At 37.9% G+C, this 24721-nt stretch overlaps 1 protein-coding gene across 6 annotated transcripts in view; it reads right to left on the bottom strand.

Moving 5' to 3' along the window:
* The window catches only part of adcyap1r1a (adenylate cyclase activating polypeptide 1a (pituitary) receptor type I), a 95823-nt gene that overhangs the window by 15976 nt on the left and 55126 nt on the right, over positions 1-24721 (bottom strand). For 2 of the 6 annotated variants that reach the window (XM_073916776.1, NM_001013444.2), the window contains 5 exon segments: positions 22055-22208; positions 19395-19455; positions 16330-16399; positions 16131-16222; positions 11830-11913 (listed from right to left, as the gene is read on the bottom strand). In XM_073916776.1, coding sequence (XP_073772877.1) covers positions 11830-11913; positions 16131-16222; positions 16330-16399; positions 19395-19455; positions 22055-22208 — 461 coding nt within the window. 6 annotated transcript variants of the gene reach the window in all.

The following is a 24721-nucleotide window of genomic DNA, read 5'->3' as shown; positions in this document are numbered from 1 at the left end:
TAAATTGAGCTCAGGTACATTCTGTTTCCACTAGGGATGGGAAGATTAACCGATATGTATCGATACGCGGTCATGCGCGTGCACGATGCGAGTGCATCGGTAGAGCAGCAGAGGATGAATGAAATTTTGGAAGCAAATCGAGATGCATCGGTTTTTGCGAGATGCATCTGTTTTACCAAGATACAACTTATATTTTTAATATAGAATGTATTTTTTATTTATTAACAAGTGTTGTCAACCTGTTTTTGGCGCATAATTTAATCGACCTACATAAAGTATGCATTAGCAACGGGCTTGCGGATGTATACACTTACACTACAACTCAGTGTATCAGGTGTGCGGATGAAGCTAGTGGAGCGCCCTCAGAAAGCGCGAGAAGCAAAACAAACATTTTATTCCTCACTGAGTTTTAAATCTAAAGTATGGCAACATTATGGATTCTGCAAAAAGGATGGACGACTTGACAGGACAGATGCAATTTGCAAAATGTGCCGCGCATCTGTAAAATACACGGGCAGTACGACTAATCTGATATCTCACTTGAAGCTGCTCCTCGGTGTTGTTGTGGAAGCATCTTCCAGTGTTCCTGCATCCCCCGGCTTCCTGCTCTGCTTCAACTGTAGCTACCAGCTCCAAAAGTGGTGAGAAAAGCATTGAAAATTTTCTCCATGCGCAACAGTTCTGCTCGCTCTACGCCAATAACGAATGCTATTGCATTGTTCATCTGCAAAAATATTCAGCCTAGTGTCACGGAGAACGAAGGTTTTAAACACCTCCTGTTAATTTTTATTTATTTATATTTTTATTAGCCTGTTGTTTACAGTGACAGTGATGTTTCAAAGCAGCATAACACTGCTAGTTCATGACCTTAAGTTTTGAATATTCAGTGGCACAATATATCTTTGTAAAACTTGTTTTCATAGTTGAAAAGTTAAATCACAATTCTTGTTGTGCAATGCTCAACCTTTATGTTGAAAGAGTGCAAATATATACATTTATACTATATATTGCACTTATACATTCTGTTTATCTTGAAAATACTTAAATAATATGTGCTATATGTTCTAAAATGGCCCTCTACTGTAAACTGACACTCTGGCTCTGAGAGAAAAGCCAGTTTGTAAAAAAAGTCTTGGTTTTACTTGGTTACTAAATAATCAAACTCATTCAATGGCACAGCATCCTTTTTTACATCATCTCATAAACTTGATCTAATTAGTTAGTGCTGAATTATCGCATTGTATCGTGATATGGGTGTAAATCGTATCGTGTTGCATCGCAATGTCACAAATGTATCGCTAATATATCGGATCGTATTCTTTGTTTAGAGATGCGTATCGGATCGGCATTATAGCTTAGATGCCCAACCCTAGTTTCCACTGATCATTCTTGAGATGTTTCAGCTGCTTAATTGGAGTTCACTTGTTTTAAAATCAGTTGATTGGACATGATTTGAAAAGGCATACACCAGTCTATAGAAGGTCCCAGGGTTGACAGTGCATGTCAAAGCACAAACCAAGCATGAAGACAAAGGAATTGTCTGTAGACCTCCAAGACAGGATTGTCTCCAGGCACAAGGCTGGGGAAACATTTCTGCTGCTCTGGAAGTTCCAATGAGCACAGCGGCCTCCATCATCCGTAAGTGGAAGATGTTTGTAAGCACCAGGACTCTTCATAGAGCTGGCCGGCCATCTAAGCTGAGTGATCAGGGGAGAAGGGCCTTAGTCAGGGAGGTGATCAATAACCCGATGGTTACTCTGTCTGAGCACCAGCATTCTTCTGTGGAGAGAGGAGAACCTTACAGAATGACAACCATCTGTGCAGCAATCCACCAGTCAGGCCTGTATGGTAGAGTGGGCAGACGGAAGCCAATCCCCACCTGGAATTTGCCAAAAGGCATCTGAAGGACTCTCAGACCATAAGAAACCAAATTCTCTGGTCTGATGAGACTAAAATTGAACTCTTTGGAGTGAATGCCGGGCATTACATTTAGAGAAAACCAGACACTGCTCTTCACCAGGCTAATAGCATCCCTACAGTGAAGCATGGTGGTGGCAGCATCATGCTGTGGGGATGTTTTTCAGCAGCAGGAACTGAAAGACTAGTCAGGATAGAGGGAAAGATGAATGAAGCACTGTACAGAGACATCCTGAATGAAAACCTGCTTAAGAGTGCTCTTGACCTCAGACAGGGGCGACAGTTCATCTTCCAGCAGGACAATGACCCAAAGCACACCGCCAAAATATCAATAGAGTGGATTCACAACAACTCGGTGAATATCCTTGAGGGGCCCAGCTAGAGCCCAGACCTAAATCCTATTGAACATCTCTGGAGAGATCTGAAAAAGGCTGTACACTGTTGCTTCCCATCCAACCTGATAGAGCTTGAAAGTTGAAAAAGCTTGAAAAATTCCCAAAGACAGGTGTGCCAAGCTTGTGGCATCGTATTCAAAAAGACTTGAGGCTGTAATCGCTGCCAAAGGTGCATCAACAAAGTATTGAGCAAAGGCTGTGAATACTTATGTACATGTGATTCCCCTTCTAGGGAACTTCAACACTGCGTCTAACCAGAACGCTAGGGGAACACCTCTTTTATACGCGTCTTGAAGCACATGTGAAATCAATCTAATGTAATTAAGCAGGTGTCGTCAGACCAGAGAGTATAAAAGCCTGTACTGAGCATTCAGTATCAACTTCTTTGCTTTCAAGAAGCACGCACGTGAAAATACACCCTCTTTCTGTGAACTTTCATAACTGATTTGCATACACAAAATACAAAAAAACTGACAACTTACTTTTTTATTTTGGTATGGCAGAGAAAAACTTTAAACGTTGTGTGCCTCCATGCCCTCGCTTTATTGCGGCTGGTGACTCACATGATTTGTGTTTAGAGTGATTGGGAGAAGAGCATGCCCTGGCAGCATTTGAGAATGCTGACTGTGGACACTGTGACGTCCTCTCCCGTAAAGAGCTGCGTAGTCGGAGAGAGTTCTTTAATAAAGCTCCCGTGGCGCACGCTCCTCGCGGTTCGGGTCCCACTCGTGCTGAGGCTGAGCGTCGACTTCGGTCGTGGGGTTCGCAGCTAGATCTGGCGGATGAGATGGAGACGGACTCTGTCCTTTCTCTCTGGATCCATGAGATCTAATCCTCCTTCGGGAGCGTCAGAAGCACGCTCTGCGGTTTCTTCTGCGCCTCGTGGGAGGGCGGCGTCCTCCGTTTCCGAGGAAACCGAGGCGCCGCAGCAACAAATACAAAGAGGGTCGGGGAATCTGCCGCCCCAGTCAGTGGAATATGAGGAGTTAGTGGAGGTGATTTCACGTGCTGCTGACAGGTTCGAAGTAATAGATTGGCAGCCAGCACGTGAGCAGCAGCAGCTGCGTCTGACAGGAATGCTGGATGAGAGAGAATTACCCAGCAGAGTAGATCCTCCACTAAGGGACCTCCCCTTTTGTCCCGAGCTACATGATGCGGTTTCTAAATCATGGAAAAATCCGTATTCAGCATGGTTAATGACACCAAAAACAGCTATTTATTCAGCAGTTCGTGGGCTAGGGGAAAAGGCATGTACAGTAATGCCAATGATAGAAGAGGACTTAGCACGTCATCGTCGTTCAGATCTAAAATCTGCAAGGGTCCCTCCTTTGTTGTCGAGACCATTAAGAGTAACATCGGGTCTAGTCAGTAAAGCATATATGACGGCTGGTCAGTCTGTTGGATGCCTGCACACCATGTCAGTGCTGCAGGCATATCAGGCTGACCTAATTAAAGAGTGCCTAGATGGTGGGGGAGCAACACCCGAACAGCTTCGAGAAGCTCTTCGGGCGTCAGATCTAGCTTTAAGAGCTACTAAAGAGGCAGCCTCTAGTTTGGGGCGATCTATGGCTACCCTGGTGGCTACTGAGCGGCACCTCTGGCTGACACAAGCAGAAGTGTCAGAAACCGATAGAGCTATTCTTATGGACGCTCCAATATCGAGCTCAGGGCTCTTCGGTGACGCCGTCGATCGCGTCGCCGAATCCCTCGACAGAGTTAAAAAACGCTCTAGCTCCCTCGGGGACTTTCTCCCCCCAAGATCAAAAAGTCAGGGGGCTTTTAAAAGACAGTCCCAGCCGTCAACCAGCTCCTCATATCATGAAGTACAAAGGATAAAACAAAGTCCTGACGTGTTGGGAGTCAGGCTTTCCAGGGCCCCCCCTGGACACCGAGAGCACCATTCAGCGCTCTCACTGAACCAGGGTCCGTGGAGAAAGGGAGAGGCCACCTCACCACTTATGTTGGTGGGGGGCTCTGTGTCTCCCGGGGTGGGCGTTCCTCAGTGTCTGAGGGCATTGGGGGCCCCACCCCCTCTGCAGGGGGGTCAAAGAACAACCAGAGGCCAGTCTCGAGAGGCTGGTACCCCTAGCACATTTTTTGGCAGCGTGGAAACACCTGCCGATGGTGTCCCAGTGGGTCCTGTTCACAGTAGAACATGGCTACAAAATACAGTTTTGTGCACGCCCACCTCGCTTCAGCGGTATTGCACCCACCATAGTGAAGCCAGAACAGGCTCTGGTTATGGAACAGGAAGTACTGGCCTTATTAATAAAAGGCGCAATAGAGCGTGTTCTCCCACTCGACAGAGAGTCAGGGTTTTACAGCCGGTATTTTATAGTTCCCAAAAAGGATGGGGGATTGCGTCCCATATTAGATCTGAGAAATCTAAATCGGTCCGTCGGGGCCCTCAGGTTCAGGATGTTAACCATCAAAAATGTGGTGTCACAAATTCAGTCCGAGGACTGGTTTGTGACGATAGACCTGAAAGACGCATACTTCCATATTTCCATCCTTCCCCAACACAGGAAATACCTGAGGTTCGCTTGCGGGGGCGAAGCGTTCCAGTATCGGGTTCTTCCATTCGGCCTAGCGCTGTCACCTCGAACCTTTACCAAAATAGTCGAAGCGGCACTAGCTCCACTTCGTATGCAGGGGATACGTATCCTAAACTACATAGACGATTGGCTAATTCTAGCTCAGACTCACGATATAGCAGTTCGGCATCGAGATGTCGTTCTCACCCATATCAGAAGGTTGGGGTTTCGGTTAAACACCGCAAGAAGTGTGCTTGTTCCAGCCAGGACGACCATTTCTTTAGGTGTGCTATGGGACTCCATGACGATGCGAGCACGTCTGTCCCCGCCATGAATCGCTTCGATTCAGTCAACCGTACACAGAGTCAAACTAGGCCAGTTCATCACTGTGAAACACTTTCAGAGGTTGTTGGGTCTCATGGCAGCAGCAGCCAGCGTGATTCCGTTCGGTCTGCTGTACATGAGACCCCTGCAGTGGTGGCTCAAATCCAGGGGGTTTTCCCTCAAGGGGAATCCTTTCCGCATGATCAAGGTCTCGCGGCGCTGCCTTCGAGCCTTAAGTATGTGGAAAATACCCTGGTTCCTGTCCCAGGGCACAGTGTTGGGGGCTGTCTGTCATCGCGTCATGCCTATGACAAATGCTTCTCTGACGGGCTAGGGAGCAAAGGGCTTGATCCGCATGATCAAGGTCTCGCGGCGCTGCCTTCGAGCCTTAAGTATGTGGAAAATGCCCTGGTTCCTGTCCCAGGGCCTAGTGTTGGGGGCTGTCTGTCATCGCGTCATGCTTATGACAGATGCTTCTCTAACGGGCGGGGGAGCAACCCTGAGGGGGCTTCCCGCAGCGGGACGATGGGGAGAACATCATCGTTACTGGCACATAAACTGCCTGGAGATGATGGCCGTGTTTCTGGCCTTAAAACACTTTCTCCCAGATCTAAGGGGCCATCATGTTTTAGTCTGCACGAACAACACATCGGTGGTCGCTTACATCAACCAGCAGGGGGGTCTGAAGTCTCGAATGCTATGCAAACTAGCACATCGGATCCTCCTGTGGGCCCAGAACAAAATCCTGTCCATCAGGGCAATGTATGTCCCGGGCCATCTGAACATGGGAGCAGATCTCCTGTCGAGGCAGGGGGTGAGATCCAGGGAATGGAAACTTCTTCACCCCGAGGTGGTGGAGTCCAATTGGGAAAGATTAGGGAAAGCGCAGGTAGACCTGTTTGCTTCCCAAGAGACCACGCATTGCGTACTATGGTTTTCTCTCTCGCATCCAGCCCCTCTGGGACTGGTTGCCATGGTTCAGACATAGCCGAGGCTACGTCTGTATGCTTTTCCCCCGATCGCTCTGCTCCCAGGAGTCCTGGAGAGGGTCCGTCAAGACTGAGTACAGTTACTGCTGGTAGCCCCGGTTTGGCCTACCAGGATTTGGTTTTCGGACCTCATAGCCCTGCAGGCGGGTCTCTCGTGGGAGATCCCCATCAGCAGGGACCTTCTGTCCCAGGCGGGAGGAATGATACTTCATCCCCTACCCGACCTGTGGAAACTGTGGGTGTGGCCTCTGAGCGGGCCCACCTCATAGAGTATGGACTGTCAACCGAGGTTGCTCAGACCATTCTAAGCTCCAGGGCTCCCTCCACAAGGAAGCTTTATGCCCTAAAATGGGCTCTCTTTTCAGCTTGGTGCAGAGAACACCAGCTGAACCCAGTCAGCTGCCAGGTAGCCTCAGTGCTGGAATTTCTCCAAGATCGCCTGTCTGCTGGGTTAGCTGCATCCACTCTGAAAGTGTACGTGTCAGCTATAGCGGCCTACCGTTCTCCCCTAGATGATGAGTCACTAGGACAGGATCCGCTAATTCGTCGCTTCCTTCGTGGAGCCATAAGGCTAAGGCCTGTCAGCACACACAGGGTACCGACATGGGATTTAACATTGGTGCTCGAGGGCATCTCTGTTCCCCCATTTGAGCCACTGCAGGAGGCGTCAGATAAGTTTCTGACACTAAAAACAGCTTTCTTATTAGCTATTTCTTCCTTGAAAAGGGTTGGTGACCTCCAGGCTTTGTCGGTTGCACCTTCATTTCTGGAGTTTGCTCCAGGCATGTCCAAAGCCTTTCTTTATCCCAGACCGGGGTACGTGCCTAAGGTGCCCACTCATGTGGCGAGACCTGCTGTGCTACAGGCCTTTCACCCGCCCCCATTTCAGTCGTCGGACCAAGAGAAGTTAAACTTACTCTGCCCAGTTAGAGCTCTGAATACATATGTTAACCGGGTTATCAACTGGAGAAAGAGTGAACAGTTACTGGTCTGCTTCGGACCCTCAAAAAGGGGGAGTCCGGCAAATAAGCAGACAATAAGTAATTGGATAGTTGAGACTATCTCATTTACCTATCAGGCTGCTGGACGCCCTGCACCTAAATTTAAGGCCCACTCCACAAGGGCTGTCGGGGCCTCCAAAGCTTCTATTTCGGGCTCAGCCCTTTCTGACATTTGTTTGGCGGCAGGATGGTCGACTCCACATACATTTGTGCGTCACTATCAACTCGATGTAGACCCCTCACCAGGGTCCTCTATTCTCACTGCGTAGTGTGCTTTCACAGTCAGCTGTGAGTCTGGCCTAGTGGGTATTGCGTTCCCCTAGCGTTCTGGTTAGACACAGTGTTGAAGTTCCCTAGAAGGGGAACGTCTCGGGTTACGTATGTAACCATAGTTCCCCGAGAGGGAACGAGACACTGCGTATTCCGCCATACTCTCTTCTGCCTGTTACTTCTTTCAAGCAAATTCGAAGTTGATACTGAATGCTCAGTACAGGCTTTTATACTCTCTGGTCTGACGACACCTGCTTAATTACATTAGATTGATTTCACATGTGCTTCAAGACACGTATAAAAGAGGTGTTCCCCTAGCGTTCTGGTTAGACGCAGTGTCTCGTTCCCTCTCGGGGAACTATGGTTACATACGTAACCCGAGACGTTTTTCTTATTTTTAATACATTTGCAACAATTTAAAAAACTCTTTTTTCACAATGTCATTATGGGGTATTGTGTGTAGAATTCTGAAGCACTATGAATACTTTCCGGATGCACTGTGTATTCTTTCTTAAGCCGCATCAGGTGCTATCTAGTGAATTTACTGCTAATCTACTGTGGGCAAAATGATGCCTGCATGACTCAAATAGTAATATATCATACTGCCTATAGTCAACATGCAGCCTGTTCTGATGAACGGAGGTCTCAAGGGTTTAGAATAACATGACGGTGAGTAATTAATACCATAATTGTTTTATTAGGTGAACGAACACTTGACCAGACTTGACCAGCCTGTGTAAAACCTATTGAATGTTCTGTAGTTCTGTGCATGGGCTCAACTCTCAGGGAATACAAATAACAGACATACATATATACAAATACCATTGCAATGTATGAAAGGTGCTGTATGTAAGTTTTTGACTCTTCTAAAGCACAAAAGTAACATACCATGATTGCAGATATTTAAGAGACGTGCACATATTTGTTTGCCTGAAGAACAATGTTAAAATCAGATATTCTCCTTTGAATATGTGTGTCCTGTGTCAGAATGTCTGTCTTTGTTTTGTTCTCTATAACCAGCCCACTGCCAATTTACTCAATGATACTTCAGCAATCTGGGTTTTCTTGGTGGAAAACGCACCGTATTTTATTTCAGTCTTGAAGGCTGCTTCAATGTGCAACAACTGCAGCCTCCGAAATGAGACGCAGATTCAGAGTTAAAAATCCACATTAGGTGATTTGTATTAGCAAATAATTTAACTATGATAAATTTTAACATTAGCTTAGCAGCGTACATTGTAACGCCGTTTTTCTTAACAACGCGCAACTCGACAAGATTTCAGCAACAAGAAATTTAACTGTCTGCACCAGACGCAATATAGCTAAAACATTTAAATACCAGCCATCCAGAAGCACAGAATAGTGCACTGCACTTCAACTGAATTATTAAATCTACATGCTTAGTGAATGATATTTGTTGGTTTGTACTGAGTCACAGTTCTAGCGTTCATTTTCTAGTAAGTTTATTTTATTTTCAAGATCTGAGGTAAACTATCTGGACTTTAAAAAATGCTTGCTTCCACACAAATGATTTGTGTTGAGATAACACGAAGGAATCAAGTTAACGTACTAGTTTTTACAAATTTAATTTGACTGAATCTAAAACAATTAATTTGTCCCAAAGAATTGTGTTGCTTTAGCTCATTTTAAATAAGTAATTTAAACAAACAGCAAAGTAAGTTTTTGAATGTTCACACTAGACATGGATGCAGCCTCAATCACCAGTGACTTACTTGACAAGTCAATGGAAAGACGCAAATAGACATTCTGTGGCATGATTTGCATGAATGAGGCGGCAAAAAAAAAAAAAAAAAAAAAAAAAAAAAAATATATATATATATATATATATATATATATATATATATATATATATATATATATATATATATATATATATATATATATATATATTAGTTTTTATATAAACTAATTAATAGATTATATATAAACTGAACTGAAGAGTTCAGATGCTAAAACCTGTAACAGCCATTTGAAACGTCCTATTTTTATCAGCAAAATTGAGTGTTTTGCGCACTTGACGCACTTAACGATTGAATGGTGAGATCGATCAAGTTGAAAAATCTGAACTTAAGTAAACATTCACGCCACGCTAACCAATCAGAAGCACGCTGACCAATCAGAAGCTTGCTCTTGCAAAGGCATGATAATATCGCACCCCCTGCAGTTGGTGTCCTGAGAGGAAATCCTCCTGCCGACACTGGACAACAGCTCATCAAACTGGGCTCGGCTCAGTCGGAAGCACCGCTGAAAGCTTTCATCATCCAGGTATAGTTTCTGGAGGAGTTGATGAACTCACAGAGTTGGGTGCACCTCTAAAATGATCTAGTGGACTCAAACACGGCGCCGAACAAATCTACTCTGTTTTTCAGCCTTTCTAAAGCACATAAACACAGCTACTCTCTCAATAAAATCCATGTTAAGGCTGGCTCACACTGTGATTTTTTATAATCCTGAACGATTGTAGCATGTCAGACTGCACGAACATAACTCCCATGTCACACTGTAAGATCTCAGCGGTCATAAAGTCAGACTGAACGGCAATGAAGACACGCCAAACACAAAAGAAAATCCCCTTGGAGTTTGACGTCATCCGTGTTTGACATTTTCACTATTCTGCTTAATGATTCCTCACAGCAAACTTTAACAATCTGTAGCGGCAATTTTGCACACGGCAAGTCTCAATGATAAAACCAGGAAGAAAAACACTGTTTTGACATTTCCCCGTAGTCATTTGAATTGTGGCATGGATTGCGTCATTAAATTCGGAGCTCCTGTTGGTTCTTGGATTGACGCTCATCACAGCTGTTGTCACACTGCAGGAAAGTGTTTGAAATCTTCTGACACCGCCAAAACTTTATCAGAGGAAAGATCACAACAGGCACAAAGCAGCTGTCAGTGAACATTTCAAACCAACGATCAAAGTCCACAGATTTTAGCCTAGGATTTCAGGAATCTTTTAGGATTCCCCACGTTTGTCTCAGATGGCAAAATGGTTGCTGAAATCTCACAGTGTAAGCAGGGCTTTAGCCAATTAGCACGTAAATAAAGTACGTAAATAAAGCAATGGGTGCTCGCTGCAGAGCCATTTGAGGAGAGCTGAGCTCCAGCGAGGGGGAGCTTAAGCTTGAGCTCCACCTTTTTTGCACTTCTTCTACGAGTGATGTCACTGGGGGTAGGGTTAGGGGTGGGGTTGGTGTACGCATTAAAACAGCTTACAGGAGGAGGAGCGACAGCTCATGCTCCCCCTCGCTGGAGCTTATCTCTCGTCAAATGGCTCTGCAGCGAGCACCCTCTCAAATAAAGCGAGTAAACTCAAAATATTGACGCGACTATGAACAAGCGAATAGCACTATTTATTCATGTAAGCTGCATCTGGTGTGGACATTAAAGGAGGGGCTGGGTGAAAATATAATTTTGAACTGCAATACCTAGTTAAACCACTTGGGGTCGACATTACATACTGCACCTTTAAAAACAACACAGGCTTATTCTAAAAATGTAGCCCTATATACATTTCTGGAGATCGCAAATGATGTAGCCAGAGCTGCATTTTATCTTTAAAATGAACGATTTGGGGTGGTAAGATGCCGTTCCTTTTCTCGCTCTCCAGCTGATCAATTATCTCTATGTGGACGGCTTTCCTGCTGTTACCAGATTGTCCGGTAGCTCAACATGTACGTCGGCGGACTTGAGACGCAAAGCAGAGTTGACCGCGGTTACTGCGGTTACAGAAAACAAAAGCCAAAAAATAAAATAATCATGTAAATAACAGGGTGAGAATATGGTAAAATCTGTAAACGTGGTAAAAATCAGAGGGCTTTTCTTTTTCTGGGTTGCTTTTGAAAACACTGTTGGTTGGGTTTAGGGAAGGGGGTGGGCGGGTCAACCGGTGCTTTTTAAAAAAAATGCTGTTGGCTGGGTTTAAGGAAGGGGGAGGGTGGAGGTCTCAGCGGGTTGGTCAGTCAGTAAATCAGTCAGTTGACAGCGGCCTCTGGTGGATTTTTGTGAGAACAGCAGGTGCGAAATGAGATCTTTGTAAAATTTGTGAAAACAAAAACTGCAAAAAAACGTAGCTCCTGGGATGTATTTCGCGATCTCCAGAAATGTATTTAGGGGTACATTTTCAGAATGAGCCTGGGTTGTTCAAAAATCACTTTAATAAAACATCTGCTAAATATAAAGCATAAAAGTATAAATAACACGAAACAAAAACAAAAGGTTCACAATACAAAACACCACGTGAAATCATAAAATAATCAGCACTCAAGTTTCACAGCCTTTTTTCCTCAATGGATATTTAAAAATAAAAAGTGCACACCGACTGGCCAACACAGACTCAGACACACACACGCATACACACGCGCGCACACACACTTACAGCGTGATGGTAGAAAGCTCTGACATCCTGCACGAATGCTGGACGGCCTGTGTGGGCTCACTGAAGCATTTCTGTGCACAGCTGCTAAACACGACAAAGACAACAAACACTCTTTAGGACAAAACACACACACACACACAACAGACATCAACACACAAACACACAACAAACCTCAATACACAAAAACGTACACACAACAGACCACAAAACATACAAACGCACACACAACCACAACAGACTTTAGTACACACAAACGCACACACGCACACACGCACACACACACACACACACACACACACACACACACACACACACACACCTCAAAGCTCAGAGACCTCAAGGATTCACACAGCAGTTTTTTTTCATGTGATTATACTAATTATGGGTTTAAAGAAAGTAAGATCAGCCTAAAACAACATGTCCTCTACATTATTTAGACTATTTAGATGCCAAACATGAATTAAAGTCAGCAAACAAATGGCTCATCTAGAAAACTGTCTAGTGTTTTGAGTCCTCACTGCTACAAAAGCCAAAAAATACCCAACAAGTTGCCTTAAAAACACTGCACCGATTTCATCTCTCATGAAATCAGCATATAATACATGTGCATAGCAGAAACTATATAACCCGAACAACAATCAAATATTCACACCCTGTGATAAATCCAACACAGGCTCATTGGAAATATGTGTGCTTTAGCCTCCATTTTGTCGATGCTTGATTGCAGTTTTTAGGTAAAATGAACACTAGGGGGCAGTATGAAGCCAACACACTATTCCTTTTCACACCACAGATAATTACTAGGAAATAATATAGGTGAATAAAGGATTATTTTCATGCAGATCATTTCTCAAAACCAAATAAACACCAAAAAGCAACTTAACAGTTTCTATGATTACATTAACATTACATTTACATGTAGTCATTTATCAGATACTTTTGTCCAAAGCGGCTTACAATTGAGGAGGCATTCAACGATTCAACAAGAAGAGGCAATACACACAAGAAGTGCTGATTATACATAGGAACTGTTAGTGTTTAGAGAGTTCAGTGCTAGAGTAAGGAGGGGGGAGTGTTTATTTTAACACCCTATGATAATTCCAAATCAGTCTCATTGTAAATATGTGCTTTAGCCTCCTTTTAGTTAATGGTTGACTGCAGTTTCTAGGTAAAATGAACACTAGGGGGCAGTATGACGCCAACAACCTTTGTTTCTTTTCACACTACTGATATTTACTAGGAAATAATATAGGTAAATAAAGGATTATTATTATGCACGTCATTGCCCAAGACCAAATAAACACCAAAAAGCAACTTAACAGTGTCTATGATTACATTTACATGTAGTCATTTAGCAGATACTTTTGTCCAAAGCGACTTACAATTGAGGAGGCATTCAACGATTCAACAAGAAGAGGAAATACACACAAGAAGTGCTGATTATACATAGGAACTGTTAGTGTTTAGAGAGTTCAGTGCTAGGGCAAGGAGAGGGGTTTTTATTTTGTAGACAGAGAGAAAGAATAGTATTTCTACAGGTGGTTTGTCAAGCCCACTCACCTGTGTTTAACACAAATCATACAGTTGAAGTCAAAATTATTAGCTTTCCTTTGAATTTTTTTTTTCTTTTTTAAATATTTACCAAATGATGTTGAACAGAGCAAGGACATTTTCACAGTATGTCTGATAATATTTTTTCTTCTGGAGAAAGTCTTATTTGTTTTATTTCGGCTAGAATAAAAGCAGTTTTTAATTTTTTTAAACACCATTTTAAAGACAAAATTATTAGCCCCTTTCAGCTATATATTTTTTCGATACCTGCAGAACAAACCATTGTTATACAATAACTTGCCTAATTACCCTAACCTGCCTAGTTAACCTAATTAACCTAGTTAAGCCTTTAAATGACACTTTAAGCTGTATAGAAGTGTCTTGAAAAATATCTAGTCAAATATTATTTACTGTCATCATGGCAAAGATAAAATAAATCAGTTATTAGAAATGAGTTATTAAAACTATTATGTTTAGAAACGTGTCAAAAAAATCTTTTCTCCGTTAAACAGAAATTGGGGAAAAAATAAACAGGGGTCTAATAATTCAGGGGGGCCAATAATTCTGACTTCAACTGTAAATGCTCTTTATATAGACATGGAGTGATTGTAAGAAAGTGTCTGGTGCAAATGTGCAAAAAACTAGTCCAATTGTCTGTTAAAGTGTCAGAGAGATGAAAGTGTGTGTTTTCTACAGGTGGTTTGTCAAGCCCACTCACCTGTGTGAGGCACACTCAAAATTGCGGTTTTGAGGTTGTCATGTGTTGTGGTTGTCCTGGTTTTGTTCACATATCAGTAATTGAATATGTTTGCCTCACCTATCTATGTCCACATGGTCAACTTTTCTGGTGTGGTCAGTTTGCTCAGTAGCTTACATTGTACGGTGTACAAAGCCCTCGGATTTAAGTTCGGTGAAGCAAGCAAGCTTTCACAAAAGAGATAAAAGCAATGTCAAATCAAGGTAAAGCTATGTGGTCGCAGTACACTTTTCTCTTACACTTGCTTTTGAAAACACTATTGGTTGGGCTTAGGGAAATGTTTAGGTCAGTGGATTGCTAGTTGATCTGTACATCAAGTGCTGGCTTTTTGTGGACATGAATAAGAATGATGTGTTTCTGAAACATACAATAAAATGTAAATTATATAAACTATTAACTGATACTTAACAAGTCTTTAGTAAGTAATTTACTAAAAGCTAGTTCATGATCTATTACTAATGTATTAGGTATAGTTATAAATCATTAAAATACAGTTAACAAGTCATTTAGAACTTCCTAACTGACAGCTTGTAGGTTATCTGTTGGCTATCGATAAGGCACAGTTATAAATAATAAACAAACTATTCACTTTTATTTAACAAGTCATTTATAACTCATTAACTAACAGTTTATTAATAAACTACTAACTAGTTATAACAGATAGTTATTCTAAAGTGTTACCAGTTATAATTATTATCAACAAAGACGTGAGATATTAAGCTTTTCCCATTCACATGAAGCTATTATTAACTAAATTCAAGCGCTATAAATTACGTATGTGTGTTTTAATCTCTGAACAAGTGATAGATTTTGTCCAAATGTATTCATTTATTTTTTATATAAAATATCAAAAAAAAGTGCCAAATTTTCAGAATTTAGACGTATAATAACTTTTAGACAACACATAACCATCATTTTAATATAGAAATGTTAAAGAAAATGAATATTTGGTGGAATTACCTTTCATAATCCCAACAAAGTGTCAATTTCTGTAAATAAATGCTCTTAAATAAAGCCATTTTTATTATAATTTTAAAATAAATATCATCAGACCCTTTTGCAACAAACCAAATATTAACATTTAAATCGAATCCATACTTAAAAAAAAATAGAGAAAATAGAAAAAAAAAAAAATAATAATAGTAATAATAATTCCTTACATTTATATAGCGCTTTTCTGGGCGCTCAAAGCGCTTTACACAATGGGGGGATCATTGACTTGATCACAGACTTCATCCACCACCAGTGTGCAGCATCCACCTGGATGATGCGACGGCAGCCATTTTGCGCCAGACCGCACACCACACACCAGCTGATTGGTGGAGAGGAGACAGTGATGAAGCCAATTGGAATATGGGGATGGTTAGGAGGCCATGATGGACAGAGGCCAGTGGGGAGATTTGGCCAGGATGCTGGGGTTAAACCCCTACTCTTTTCGAAGGACATCCTGGGATTTTTAACGACCACAGAGAGTCGGGACCTCGGTTTAACGTCTCATCCGAAAGACAGTGCTCACTGAGCAGTATAGCGTCCCCGTCACTATACTGGGGCATTAGGACCCACACAGACCGCAGGTTGGGCGCCCCCTGCTGGCCTCACTAACACCACTTCCGGCAGCAACCTAGCTTTCCCAGGTGGTCTCCCATCCAGGTACTGACCGGGCGCAGCCCTGCTCAGCTTCAGTGGGTGACCATGTGAGAGTTGCAGAGAGCTAGCTGCCGGCTAAATACTACCTCTGGATCAAACAACAGTACAAAAGTGTGACCACTACATTGTAAACTGTATTAAATCCCAGTCAGATGATTCCAAATTTGGTCAGAAATCTCAAAAGTCATCATCTAACGCAAGCCAAATGAATGCTAGCGCTCACACTCTCAAGACTTGACAGTCTCCTTTCAGCCACTGTTTCAACCACATCAACCAATCAGACGCAACACATCAATAACACAGTGTTTTCACGCTGACTGAGACACACACAGACACACACACTCACAGATAAATGCTGGACTCGTTTCCGCCGATGTCTGGAGACTGAAGCTTCTGCACCAGGATTATGATGATCCCAATGAACAGCACAAAGTTAATCTGAAAGAAAAAATGCTTGTTTATTAAATGTTTATTGTGCAAGTAAATGTATTCATTTCATTGATTTAACAAAAACAAAACAAAAACGGATATTTCTCACAGCTCACCATGATTGATGCCACCACAGGGCCTTTGATCACCCACCAGAGGGCAGTGTTATCATTCATGTCCCAGCAGCTGCAGAAACACAAGTGATTTAAGGTAAGAAACTTTGCAGCCCTTCGTTGGTCGGTTTGGTCACATGATTTAGCAGCACGAAGTTCAGAACCATGTGCCAGATGAAATCATTACCCTAAATGAGCAATATGTGTACCGATGTATGTGCAATATGTAATGTAATATAATATAATATAATATAATATAATATAATATAATATAATATAATATAATATAATATAATATAATATAATATAATATCAATTAATATAACATAACATAATATAATATCATATAATATAATATAATATAATATAATATAATATAATATAATATAATATAATATAATATAATATAATAAAACATAATATATTATAATATAAGATAGTATAATATAATATAGTATAATGTAAAAAAATAATATAAAATAATATAAGATAAAATAAAATATAATATAACATAATATAATATAATACAAAATAAATATAACATAACATAATATAATATAATATAACATAATATAATATAATATAAGATAAAATAATATAAGATAAAATAATATAATATAATATAATATAATATAATATAATATAATATAATATAATAATATAAAATAATAACATAAAATAAAATAAAATAAAATATAATATAATATAATATAATATAATATAATATAATATAATATAATATAATATAATATAATATAATATAATATAAGGTTTGGGTTTGTTTGTGTGGGTTTCCTCCGGGTGCTCTGGTTTTCCCCACAAGTCTAAAGAAAGGTGTGGTATATAATATAATATAATATAATATAATATAATATAATATAATATAATATAATATAATATAATATAATATAATATAATATAATATAATATAATATAATATAATATAATATAAAATAAAATAATATAATATAATATAATATAATATAATATAATATAATATAAAATAATAAAACATAACATAACATAACATAACATAATATAATATAATATAATATAAAATAATATAATATAATATAATAAAACATAACATAACATAACATAATATAATATAATTTAATATAATATAATATAATATAATATAATATAAAATAATATAATATAATATAATATAAAATAATAAAACATAATATAACATAACATAACATAATATAATATAATATAATATAATATAATATAATATAATATAATATAATATAATATAATAAAACATAACATAACATAACATAACATAACATAATATAATATAATATAATATAATATAATATAATATAATATAATATAATATAATATAATATAAAATAATATAATATAAAATAATAAAACATAACATAACATAACATAATATAATATAAAATAATATAATATAAAATAATATAATAAAATAAAATAAAAATAATATAATAAAATAAAATAAAATATAAAATAATATAATAAAATATATAATATAATATAATATAATATAATATAATATAATATAATATCAATTAATATAACATAACATAATATAATATAATATAATATAATATAATATAATATAATATAATATAATATAATATAATATAATATAATATAATATAATAAAACATAATATATTATAATATAAGATAGTATAATATAATATAGTATAATGTAAAAAAATAATATAAAATAATATAAGATAAAATAAAATATAATATAACATAATATAATATAATACAAAATAAATATAACATAACATAATATAATATAATATAATATAACATAATATAATATAATATAAGATAAAATAATATAAGATAAAATAATATAATATAATATAATATAATATAATATAATATAATATAATATAATATAATATAATATAATATAATATAATATAATATAATATAATAATATAAAATAATAAAATAAAATAAAATAAAATAAAATAAAATAAAATATAATATAATATAATATAATATAATATAATATAATATAATATAATATAATATAATATAAGGTTTGGGTTTGTTTGTGTGGGTTTCCTCCGGGTGCTCTGGTTTTCCCCACAAGTCTAAAGAAAGGTGTGGTATATAATATAATATAATATAATATAATATAATATAATATAATATAATATAATATAATATAATATAATATAATATAATATAATATAAAATAAAATAATATAATATAATATAATATAATATAATATAATATAATATAATATAATATAAAATAATAAAACATAACATAACATAACATAATATAATATAATATAATATAATATAATATAATATAATATAAAATAATATAATATAATATAATAAAACATAACATAACATAACATAACATAATATAATATAATTTAATATAATATAATATAATATAATATAATATAATATAATATAATATAATATAATATAATATAATATAATATAATAAAACATAACATAACATAACATAATATAATATAGTATAATATAATATAATATAAAATAATATAATATAAAATAATAAAACATAACATAACATAACATAATATAATATAATATAAAATAATATAATATAAAATAATATAATAAATATAAAATAATATAATATAAAATAATATAATAAAATAAAATAAAAATAATATAATAAAATAAAATAAAATATAAAATAATATAATATAATAAAATATATAATATAATATAATATAATATAATATAATATAATATAATATAATATAATATAATATAATATAATATAATATAATATAATATAATATAATATAATTTAATATAATATAAGGCGTGGGTTTGTTGGCGTGGGTTTCCTCCGGGTGCTCTGGTTTCCCCCAAAAGTCCAAAGAAAGGTGTGGTACAGGTGAATTGGGTGAGCTAAATTGTCTGTGGTGTATGTGTGTGAATGAGAGTAATATTGTTTTCCGAACAAATCCTCATTCTAGTGACGCTGAATGCTAATCCAGTAATTCACTGCCAGCATTTGCGTAGGTATAAGCATTAGTTACAGCATATCACTTTAAGTCTATGCGGCATCACACATACCCAGAATCATCAAAATGAAGGCGCAGAACGGCCCATATGGTCACACAAATGGTGGGCGTTCCTGAAACCCAGAGAGAAAAAGCTAAATTCATCAGACCTCAAAATTTACACCATCAATATGAATCCAGTGAATATACCAGCATCACAAATCACATAATAAAGAGCCAGCGGCCATTTAATTTCTCTCCATATACAGTTGAGTTATTAGCTAGAACAGACCTAACCACAAAAAGTACTGCGCCTTTTGGACTAATACAGCTGCTGTAGTTCGATGCGCTGTGCTCTATGAAAAAAATATTTGTTGACAAAAAACAATTTTACCCAATTTACAATAGCTGATGGATCGCTGGTAATATTTCCGGGAGATGACCATGTCGCAGTTAAGCTAAATTTATTCACGCCTTCTCTTGAAGTGACTTGCGATGCACCTTCACCGTTTGCAATGCCTTAAAACATTGTTTTTCAGCCGCAGCCGCAGTTTATTCTCAAAATGCATAGTTTGTCCTAAATGATTTATACAAACTATATAGTATACTATGAGCAGGGATACAATCAGCGAGCGCAGTCGTCCCTCCATAGTAAAAAGAGACATTTTGTGTCTGCCGGTGTGTTTACTTGCAGGAGTTCCATTGGCCTTTTCCTGCACGTTCATTCTGACCAATCGAAAAGCAGTTTAGGAAATACGTTCAATAACATCTGGCCAATGAGTGATGTGGATTTTGTCACCTGACTGCATTTTGGTTGTTTTCAACAATGGTTCAGACCAAAGTAGGACCCAAATGGCTCCGTTTCCACTGAGTGGTTTGATACGCTTTCATGGCCGTTTCCACTGTCAAAGGGTACCTCAAAGCAAACCGTACCGTACCACTTTTGGTTACCCTTTACAAAAGGTACTTAGCACAAAAAAGGATACCAAAAGGCGGAGCTAGACGAACAGCTGAAGCCTATGGGTTTACAGAAATACATCACTCGGAGAAGCAGGAGAATGAAAACAAAGGAAGCGACATTTTTAAAAACACAGTCGAGACATTACACTGTAATAATATATGCATATAATAACAAGCCATGGAAGACCCGAGCTCAGACCTTGTCATTGTCTTGATGAACAGCCACAAAGCCAAGAAGAACAAAATCTGTCATGTCCTGTTGTTTTTTATGAGCCCGTCTATAAGTGTGAGCAGTTTCACTTTCTTCAGAGAGCTCGCCGCGAGTCTATATTTGAAATAACAAACTTCTAGAGCTCATATTATTAACGTGGGCGTGATCATTAAAGTACTCTGATATCTGATCCTTTCAGGAAAGGACAAACACGAGAGTGAAGCACGAAAAAACAAAGGAGAAGCCTGAAAAAACAGCAACAAATGATGCTTCCGCACAGGGCCGGAGTGGGACTCCTTTTCAGCCCTGGAGTTTCAAGCCTCAGACCGGCCCACCTCAGTTCACGACTGACTATATTAAAATAAGGTCATTTCCAATTCAGTTTCTAATTACACTATCACGTCTTTTTTTGAGAAAACAGCTGCTTTAGAACTTCAAATGTTCAACAACCCTAACAGTATTACATGTCTTAACAATAAAAATAAAATTAATAACATACTCAGATGAGGATCAAACCCGGGTCTGCGGCGTCGTAATCTAACGTGCTATCCACTAGACTATAAAATAAGGAATAAGAAGACTGTGGTCAAGCAAATGTATAAATTGATTTAAAAAGTGTGACTGCTGAGAGCAACAGATTCTGGAGCTAGGGACACCGGACCTCGCAGTCAAAAAAACGGACCGGCCCACCGGGAATTCTCCCGGCCCTCCCGATTAGCCATCCGGGCCTGCTTCCGCAACGTGAATGATGAACAAATTGCCATGTTAAACTATTATCATAACCTTTTGGTCTATTATGAACTCTGAATGATGGAATTATTCTCTAACAGAGGTTACATGTGTTGCTGAATATTAAAGACACAGAAGAGAGGTTTGTATATATATATATATATATATATATATATATATATATATATATATATATATATATATATATTTGATATAAGTACAGACATTACAGTAGGCTATTTTGCACTGTCATTGATCTGCAGTTATAATCAATCATGTTCATAGAAAGGTTACTCATGAACATTTATACACAAGCATTTATGTGTATAAAGCATCTGTTTTGTGAGAAGTGCTTCTCATATGATATGTGAACGACCCGTACTGCTTTACTGTGACATTTCCTTGAGTTAAAATGACATCGTCTGAAACTTTCTGTCATACACCACGTCCACCAAAAGGGTACCCTTTTGGCAGTGGAAACGCAAGCTTGATAAAGGTGACTCATATCGACCCGTACTGTACCATAATGTACCTTTTAGTGCAAACGGGCCAGAAAAGGACCCACAAACATCTTTTGCCCTTGGTCCGGACCAAATAAGCCGAACCACAGATGTAAAATGGCTCTAAACAATTAAAAAATGCTTTCATGCTAGCCGAAATAAAACACATAAGTCTTTCTCCAGAAGAAAAAATATTATAGGAAGTACTGAGAAAAATTCCTCGCTCTGTTAAACATCATTCGGGAAATAGTTGAAATAGAAGATTGACTTCAACTGTATATGAATGTGACATAATCTGTCATGTAAAAATCGTTTCGTTGTTGTGATTCGTACCCCAGCCGATGATGGTGTACCAGTAAAAGTAGCGTCTCTCTGGAAAGAAGGTTTCGACCAGAAGAGTAAAGAGATAAAGACCTTCGATGAAGAGCCAGAAGTAGTTTGACATCACGCAGTAGTGGAAAAACACCATCACCGCTTTACAGCCCACCTGAACACACACACACACACACAAACAAACAAACAAACACACACACACACACCAGACAAAAACATTCAGGTTTGCGTTAAATCCAATTGATTCCTGGTAACATCTGTAAATGTACAGTACATTTATGAAGTGCATTGCAAAAATTTTAAAAAGAATTTTAAACCCAATGACTGGTTGTCCTTACTTCGCCAAAACTTTTGAAATTTATATAAACAACATAGATTTTGTTTTTTGAAAAAAAAAAAAAAAAACATAAACACGTAATTTAAAATACAAATAAACATTTACTAAGAATAACCAAAGACTATAGAAAACACTAGACACGCCACTCGTATAGTTTTGAAAGGGGAAAAGTGTATCAGTCAATATGGTAAATGAAGCCCTGCCTTCTAGTACAGAGGCCAATCATTAATCGCTATAGTCTTATGTTACTCCGAGAGAAACACTCGGATCAGATGTGTGCTTTTATAACAGGTTTTGAAGTCAACAAACACACTGGAATCTCAGCCAATACTTGCTTCACAGACATAAGAAATACATCCAAACAAAGCTTAAAATATCTTGTAAATGAACCTAATGCACTTGAAAACAATCGTTTTTTTGTTTTGTAATCTGTATGAAACAAATGCGAGTTGCAGTCCGTCCTGTCAAACGCACATCACATGACAACAACTACTCAAACAGCCACAAACTTGTAAACAAAGTGTCACTGTCATTTCTAGAGGAGATTCACCCTTAAGACCAAGTTGTGGATTACTTCAGAAGAGCAGCTCGATCAGATGAGGCAATATCCAGAGGGTGATAATATGTAGAATGGCCATAAATGAGGTTGGTGTCGTAATCCTGTTCATTTCGTGTGCACGTGCGCATTAGCTCAGGTAAACTCAGATAATTTGAATGTTTAGAAATGAAACTTATGAGACAGCTGTTGTTTAATTTTATTTGTGATTCCAAATATGTAATGTAATTGTGAGCTTGGCTAACAGTTTTGGAGAATGTGATGTTTCCTCATTTAGACAGAATGCCCGAGCACACTGCCCGAGAGGCATTTCAGAGATGGCATCAGGTGAAATGACTTGCCTTAAAAGGGACTTTGAAATAATATATATATATATATATATAGCATTTTAGCAACCATTTGGATTTTGTTAGCTCACACTGCTAGTTTTGTGGTGAACAATTCATCCATTCTTGTCATTAAGAAAATTATCTGCCTTTGTAATCTTTACAAAATGCACTTTCTGTTTGTTTTCAGTTAAATTCTCAGATAGGTCTGTCTGAGGTATTGGGTAACATACTTAGTGACACCCCTCTAACTGTGAGTCACTATGACAACAAACAGAAATGATGAGGAGGTGTCTGTTAGGTTGTAATAATTCTCTCCAAACCCTTTCCCTGATCTTTCTGAATGAAATGTCTACTTTAATACATGCAATCAGCTTGCAGTGGAAAATTAAAAACAAGCCACACCCACTGTTTCTCTAGGAACTGTGACAAATGCAAAAACAAAAAAAAAATGGTTGCAGCTTTCGGTTCATGCAGACTTTAATACAAAAACCTTTAATAAAAAAAAGCAAAGCTAAAATAATAAACAAATAAAAACAAAACAGTATTAAACAATATTAAAATTATTCCCAACTAAGTGTTTACTCATAAACACTGCAATAGTATCTCAGTGATAGCAAAAAAAAAACATTATCATTATTTATCACAACGCAATAATTAGACACATGCAGATTTTAAAGCATACAATGAAATTAATAAAGAAAAAAAAATATTTTAATTTGGGAAAATTCATAAATAACTTTTCATAAGCATGCATATTTACAAACAAAAGTAGAAACAGACTATTTTAATCAGCCATGTCTTTTGTAGTTAAGTGAAGTTTATTCAACTAATTTTGAGAAGATCACATGCTTATGATTGTCCACGTGTAACCCCTGCATAAACTAACACATGACATCATCTCATGATCTATCTGAGCTCAAACTCCCCTCTTGTCCTGCTAAAGGGAGGGAGCCCAAGGCTCAAGGATCTCAGGGCTCTCTCCCGGGACAGCATGCCAAACAAGCTTTTTAATCAATCATCAGCTAAGTGCGAACTATTGAACTGCAAAATTTACTTCAGAATCCAACATTTTTTGAAAGTTATATAAGCAGATGGATCAGTGATGCATCTGCCAAAAGTCCATTTCCATTCATTTCCATTCACAACAGCCTGAAGTCTCGATCCGTGTTCATTAATTACCCCCTGATCCAATCAGAAGCCGAGTGATGTCATTAGCGAGGCCAGTGATTGGCTGGAGGACAGAGCTCGGAGTCCTCATTCAGGTGTATAATGAGAGTGTGCATGTTTTTTGTAAGCTATTCATATGCTAATAGAGGAATAATGGAGGATTTCCAGAGCTGGCTGAACCCGGCTTCATGATAATTACAGCTGTTTGTCAGACACAGACACGTGTTGGGGCTTGAACCAAAATAGATGGAGTTATTAAAAATGCATCCAGGAAAAAT

This window comes from Danio rerio, chromosome 2, assembly GCF_049306965.1.
Source record: "Danio rerio strain Tuebingen ecotype United States chromosome 2, GRCz12tu, whole genome shotgun sequence".
In the NCBI taxonomy this organism is placed as follows: Eukaryota; Metazoa; Chordata; class Actinopteri; order Cypriniformes; family Danionidae; genus Danio; species Danio rerio.
The sequence above is the reverse complement of the archived record's forward strand: the minus strand, read 5'-3'. Positions and strand labels throughout refer to the sequence as shown.